The following is a 7,251-nucleotide window of genomic DNA, read 5'->3' as shown; positions in this document are numbered from 1 at the left end:
TGTTATTATCTCGATTTCAGTTGTCTTCTTTTCTGTGTGCACATTCCAGAACTTAAGAGATATCTTGTCTCGTCACGTTATCGATATGATATTTCTATATCACTCGGCCTTTAAAGAACAGAAAGTAAAGCAGCACATTTAAGAAGCTGGAACCAGAGATTGTTTTATGTGCATGTTGAACCGAATAGTTGCTAATTCATTCTTTTAATCGACTAATCACGCTTCTCCTCTCAGGGCGACGCCGCTGGAGGATCAGAGTTAAACCCTTTTTTATTCCTGAGTGGATTTATGGACCTCCATGATGGATCGGCGGCCATGACTCTCCTCTCTTCTCCACGATGTCCAACATGAAGCTCCTCCTGTTCCTCCTCTTTCTTCCCGTCCTCCTCTCGGACTCCTTTTTGTTGTCTGACGATGGAAAATACGAGCGTTCGGCGACTCCTGGCTCTGCCTCTCGCCTCGTCGCTCGAATGGACGGAGACATCATCATTGGCGCTTTGTTCTCCGTGCACCACCAGCCGTCTGCGGAGAAAGTGGCGGAGAGGAAATGTGGAGAAGTTCGAGAACAATACGGTATCCAGCGAGTGGAGGCCATGTTTCACGCTTTGGACCGGATTAATGCGGATCCAAATCTGCTTCCCAACATCTCGCTGGGATGTGAGATCAGGGATTCTTGCTGGCATTCATCCGTGGCGTTGGAGCAAAGTATTGAGTTTATCCGTGACTCGTTGATTTCCATTCGGGATGAAAACGAAGGATCTCGTTGGTGCATCGAAGGATCGCCGTCCTCTCAGCCGCCGCCCACTAAGAAACCCATCGCAGGTGTCAAGTCAAATTCAAAGTCAACTTTATTGTCAATCTTTCAGTTCGTGTGTACAGACAGAGAGATTGAAATACTGATTCCCACAGTTAGGAAACTCTCCCTGGTCTCCAGCTTGAGCTTCAATCTCAGGATCCATGTATCTGTGATCCTCTCCAGAATGGAAGTAGTCATCACATACAGAGCATCAACTAGTTCCTGAACAGTGTCCTTCACATGCTGATATCCAAGAGAGGGAGTTACACAGTCACAAGATGGAGGAATAGAAAGCAGTATTCAATGTTTACTTCAGATTAGCTCCACGTCAGAAATGAGCATGCTTGTCATATGTCTATCTCCATAGAGGCTGAATCATCATGTTAATCACATAGCTATCATATGCCTCAAACAGTCCTGATGCTCTTCTAGGTAATCATACATCCTGTCATGAACACAGCTACAGTTGGGATACCTTTGTTATCATGTGTACTCTCATATTGGAAGAGTACACTCAGTATTTTCCCAACAAAAGACAAGTAGATAGAGGCGAAAGGATAAGAGAGAACAATAAAATGCAAACAACACACGTTACTACATACATGTCACATATAGCACATCACAATGACACAACAGAAACGAAATAAAAACAAAATAACAGTCCTTTCCATATCTTTTAGGTGTCATCGGGCCTGGTTCCAGCTCTGTGGCGATCCAGGTCCAGAACCTTCTTCAGCTGTTCAACATCCCTCAGATCGCCTACTCTGCCACGAGCATCGATCTGAGCGACAAGACGCTGTTCAAGTACTTCCTGCGGGTCGTTCCCTCCGACACTCTGCAGGCGCGCGCGCTGATCGACATCGTGAAGCGCTACAACTGGACCTACGTCTCTGCCGTACACACAGAGGGTAAGAGGGGGTATTTGTACACCTTTTAATAGTTTGTCTGTCTGACCATCATTATTAGGCTTCTTATTGGTTCAAAAAAGTATTTAAAAGTATACGAGAAAAAATATATAAATCCAAAAAATCTAAATCCCACAAGAATCAAAAGACATCCATCCCACATTTAACTTAAAGGGGACCTATCATGCAAAATGCACTTGTGTACGTCTTTTCTACATGAATATGTGTCCCCGGTGTTCCAGGGAACTCACCAAGTGTCAGAAAACACAACCCTCTCTATTTTCCTCCATACCCAAATCTCTAAAAAAGGGGCTGCAACGGATCTGATACAAACTGATCCAGATTTGAACACTGTCCTGACGTCAGGACGGTGGCGCTACGGCTATTGGGCCAACTCCACCAATCAGGAGGAGACAGCCACGGCCATTGCCGTTCGAAAGCGCTGGAGACGCTGTAGTACATATGCCAGGCCAGTAGATGGTGCTGTTCTCACAGAATCAGCCCTTGCTAAAACAGAGCTAGAAATTGTCAAATTGAGCAAAATGAGGCATGGCTAAAATGCATGATCTGTTTGGTATTTTGAAAAATAAAAGTATAAATATGCCTTATATAGGTATGGTCCAACACTATATTATTCAAATATAGCATGATAGGTCCACTTTAAATTAGACTATAAATTGACGCAGATCATCGATGTCTGAAAATGTGCTTTTTAAATAAATGTACCTTACCTTACCTTTAACCCTTTGTGACCCTGCTGTGTCTGCAGGAAACTACGGAGAGAGTGGGATGGAGGTTTTTAAAGAGCTGGCGTCTCAGGACGGACTCTGCATCGCTCACTCTGATAAGATCTACAGTAACGCCGGGGAGAAGCAGTTCGACCGGCTGCTGAGGAAGCTGAGAGAGCGTCTCCCCAAAGCGCGGGTGGTGGTGTGTTTCTGTGAAGGAATGACGGTTCGAGGCCTGCTGGCGGCCATGAGGAGGCTGGGGGTCGCAGGGGAGTTCCTGCTCATCGGCAGGTACGAGATGATGAAATATACCTCTCTTTAAGTTTACTGAGGCTTTTTTATTTTCTCAGAATTTTGAACTTTTTTTCAGAATTATTACTTTTTTTTTTAATTATGGCTTATTTGAATTTCTTTCAGAATTTTTACTTTTTCTCAGAATTCTGACTTTTTCCAAGAACTTATATTTTTGTCAGAATCTTTTCTTTTTTCCTCAGAATTTTGACCTTTTTCCAGAATTTGTATTTGTCTTTTTTTTCAGAATTATAACTTTTTTCACAAATGATTTTATTCTTAAAATGTTGACTTTTCTTAGAATTACATTTATTTTTGTCCATGTTTAACACTCCCGCCAAGTTTCATTAAGATCAGTCCAGGAGCTTTTCTGTAATCCTTCAGACAATCAGACAAAAAAACGTGAACACACAAATGGCATTTTCCTTAAAATTACACAAATTGGGTGAGTTTTATCCTGTAGTTTCCTTAAAGGGGACCTATCATGCAAAATGCACTTTGTGATGTCTTCTCTACATCACCATGTGTCCCCGGTGTGTCGGGGAACTCACGCAGCATCAGAAAATAAAACCCTCTCTCTTTTCCTCCGTACCCAAATCTCTAAAAACGGGGGAACAATGGAGCTGATCCAGATTAGCGTCCGATATGACGTAATATCTGAAATGTGGACCCACGGCCCTATCAGAAACGTTGCTATCAGAAACAATGCCCGACTGTTTTGGACGTAATATGGTCGGTGTTTACATTAGCATCGCTAACACTCAGAGCTAACCTGTACTGGAGAGCATGTGTGTGAAGAAGCAGGAAATAAAAAGGAACTCACCTTGTGGTATAACCGGCAAGAGAGAAAGCCTTTGAGCTCCATACTGTTTCAGAGAGAATCCTTGATAATCCATGATATGGCGTTTCATCACGGCAGCATTTAGTTTAGACAGTAGCTGCCGGGTCCCCCATGAGCTCAGACCCCTCCTTTTTTATTTGTTAAAGCTTTATACCCCAAATCAGCACTTTAGAAACAGGAAGTGAAATAGAGGGATATGAGGCATGGCTAGAATGGGGGATCTGTTTGGTATTTGGAGCAAAACACTTCATAGACATGTTTTTTATATAATTCTATATATCTGAGACCTATGCTGTTGCCTAAACATAGCGTGATAGGTGACCTTTAAGAATTACAACAATTCTGTGAGTTTTATGCTTCATTTTATAGAAATCCTTCCCACTCAGTATAGATGATGTGTTTTAAGTTCTCAGTGAACAGACATTGTGTTTCTTCTGAAAGCTGAAGATGCTTTGAGTCGTTGTTCATGAATAATGCATCGCTGTCAGATCACAGGCAGCCGGGTAATATGGGACAGCACCCCCAGCTTAACATCAAAGTGTGTGTGTGTGTGTGTGTGTGTGTGTGTGTGTGTGTGTGTGCATGTGCGCGTGCACTTGCGCGTGCGTGCATGTGTGTGTGTGTGCGTGCGTGTTTGTGTGTTAGTGAGTGTGTGTGTGTGTGTGTGTGTGTGCGTGTGTGTGTGTGTGTGCGTGTGTGTGTGTGTGTGTGTGTGTGTGTGTGTGTGTGTGTGTGTGTGTGTATTTGTGTGTGTGTGTGCGTGTGCGTGTGCGTGTGTGTGTGTGTGTGTGTGATGCTGGGCAGCAGATGGTCAGGTGCTTCATGCTGGACAGAAAGGGTCCGCTCAGTCGTCCTCTGCCAGAGACACAAAGCAGCTTCTTTGCTTTATTTCATCGCCAAACTGTGTGTGTGTGAACGCTGGTATTTCTGTAGATATAGAGCCTTCACACTTCCCTTACCATGAGTTGCAAATTATTCATGATGTCTTATAATAATGAGAGGTTTGTGAGCAGAGGATTATTCATGATATCTGAGTTGTGTTTCTTCCAGATGATCTTTGTCTCGCTGCTCTCTAAGACCCTCCTTCCTCTCCTCTCGTCCCAGTAACTCTGCATCTGGAACACAGATGAGAAGCTGTGTTGATGAGAAACAGGAGCATGTGTCTCCTCAGACTGCATCAGGAGGATTTAAAATGCAGAGAGGATTTTAAACAGCATGTGAACTCTAAACTCTGAGCGTCACAGAGTCACACGCAGAGCTGTGATCTCAGCAGAGGTGTGATCGAGTCTCTGTGAGCAGAGAGGCTGCAGGAAGATTCAAACTAACATTATATTACAACGAATTTGCATATTTAAATATCAGGAAACGTGTAATGTAAGAAATAATAGTGTTAATGTCAGTAATGAAGTGGGGGGGTTTCATTCTGTTATATTGACCCGTTCACCTGCCGCGTGACGACAGGTTTTCATTTAACAGTGCAGATCTTTAAAGGTCGTTTCTCAGAATTTTTGCAGAAATTTGACTTTTTTCCACGATTTTGACTTTTTTACCAGAATTTTTACTTTTCTCTGAAATGTGGCTTTTTTCTCAGAATGTTACTTTCTTTCAGAATTTTGACTTTTACCTCTTTGATGGTGTCGGCCTTATCCCATGTTCTAAATTCACTTTTTTCTAAATTTGGAACTAAACTTTTTATATCTGGAAAAATAACGATCTGAATGTCACCAAATGTTCCCAAAAACACCTTTTTGTAATTTTGACTTTTCTTTCCAGAAATGTTGACATTTATTTTCCTCTCTTCTCTCTTATAGTGACGGCTGGGCAGATCGGGTGGAGGTGGTGGAGGGATACGAGCAGGAGGCCGTGGGGGGTCTCACGGTGAAGCTCCAGTCTGACGAGGTCTCTTCCTTCGATGAATACTTCATGAAACTGAAGCTCAGCACCAACACCAGGAACCCGTGGTTTCCAGAGTTCTGGCAGTACCGGTTCCAGTGCCGTCTGCCCGGGCACCCGCTGGAGAACCTGAACTACGCACGCAACTGCTCAGGTACATCCTGTTTACTTCCTCTTCACTTCCTGCTCCCTTCCTGCTCAGGTACATCCACACCTCAATCAATCAAATGTTTATTATACAGTCCAATATCACAGACTACACACAGTCTGAGGGGGAGTATGTGTACTGTAACACAGTATGTATTCAAGCCTATGCAAGATCTCTTAACATCGCCCAAACTAGGCTGCCACTCAACAACTAATACTAGAATTTCGTATCATTTGATGTCCTTTGAGTGTTTCCTTCATCATTCTTAATTTCTTTCTTGCATTTTAAACAGTGATACTCCTGGAAGGGTATCTTCTGTTTCGTAATGCAGAGAAACCTCTTGCATTGGGTACACCTCATGTACTTGCCTGCCTGAAAGGAAAATAAAAATGTACCAAAACACCTCCTCCCTTCCTCCTCCCTTCCTCCTCCCTTCCTCCTCCCGTCCTCCTCCCTTCCTCCTCCCTTCCTCCCCCCTTCCTCCTCCCTTCCTCCTCCCGTCCTCCTTCCTTCCTCCTCCCTTCCTCCCCCCTTCCTCCTCCCTTCCTCCTCCCGTCCTCCTCCCTTCCTCCTCCCTTCCTCCCCCTCTTCACGCCTCCTGCACAGCATCATGTCTTAGTGAGATGTTGTGATGCGTTCAAAGCCCTGAGGACGCTGTCGTAAACTGGAACTCTTTATGAATGATTAAGGAAGTCCAATAACACGTTTCTCTTTCTGTTCTGCGCAGAGGACGAGCAGCTAGGTAAATCAATACAAATATATATTAGAAACAATGCTCAATAAGCATGTTTCCAGAACATATACCTTCTAGAGAATATATATTTACGTTTTCAATTCAATATTTAAAATAAAAAAACGTTCAAAATCATCAAATTGATCAAGGTAAATATAAACTGATGCAGAATACAGTATTGATTATGACATCATTGAGTGTTTGAGCCTAATCAATAGCTCAGGTTCTTACAGTATCAGCATGTCTCCACAACGTATTCTTACATTTAAAACAATATTTCTACACAACATATGTTTATGTTTTCAGTCCTAATGCGACAGGTTCAGATTATATTTGTTCCAGAATTGATCATATTGATAAACGTAAATATAAACTGATGCATGTAGCAGAATTGAAAAGTCATCGTCTTCAGCTGAATGCTCTCGAGGTGTTCAAATGTTTTTCCATCGCTCTTCCCTTCCTGTAGTTTACTCTTTTATTCCCGTTTGCACATTATTTATAAGACGCTTTTATTTACTCCTTCGCTAGCATCGTGATTTAATAAGTGATTAAAGTATATGTGTTAATGCCTGAATGATTTAGCTTCAACGCTAACCAAGCATGTTTCTGCTCCGACATGAGACTTTTACAAATATATATTTATTTTGGAAGTTGCTCCGAATATTGCTTATCGTCTTTTTTCATAAACATCAACAAATGTTTCCGAAATAAATGATAGCCTATATATCTTAAAATATATATTTAGGTTTTTAATCTTAATCTACGATGTTTTTTGGATTATTTTTGACAAGAATGGCATTTTAATTCTTTGAGTTTCTTTATTTTCCTCAACGTGAATATGAAGCGTTGCATGCGTCACGTTTCCTCTGCAGAAGCTCTTCAGGCTCTTCCTCTTCTCTCCCTTTTCTCTCCCTCT

The 7,251-nt window shown here is 42.4% G+C and overlaps 1 protein-coding gene across 1 annotated transcript; it reads left to right on the top strand.

Annotated features, from left to right (window-relative positions):
• Positions 1-334: 334 nt before the first annotated feature.
• On the top strand, positions 335-6,344 carry LOC117494161 (metabotropic glutamate receptor 1-like; the record flags this gene model as incomplete). The annotated part of the gene is made up of 5 exons (XM_034144908.1): positions 335-822; positions 1,477-1,704; positions 2,471-2,720; positions 5,373-5,608; positions 6,330-6,344. Coding segments are annotated over exons 1-5 (1,213 nt in total), but the record flags the coding sequence as incomplete, so codon positions are not given.
• Between the last annotated feature and the right edge of the window lie 907 nt (positions 6,345-7,251).

Source organism: Trematomus bernacchii, unplaced genomic scaffold (assembly GCF_902827165.1).
Source record: "Trematomus bernacchii unplaced genomic scaffold, fTreBer1.1, whole genome shotgun sequence".
Lineage (NCBI taxonomy): Eukaryota > Metazoa > Chordata > Actinopteri > Perciformes > Nototheniidae > Trematomus > Trematomus bernacchii.
Note: the sequence above shows the minus strand (reverse complement) of the source record. Positions and strands in the feature narration are given on the sequence as shown.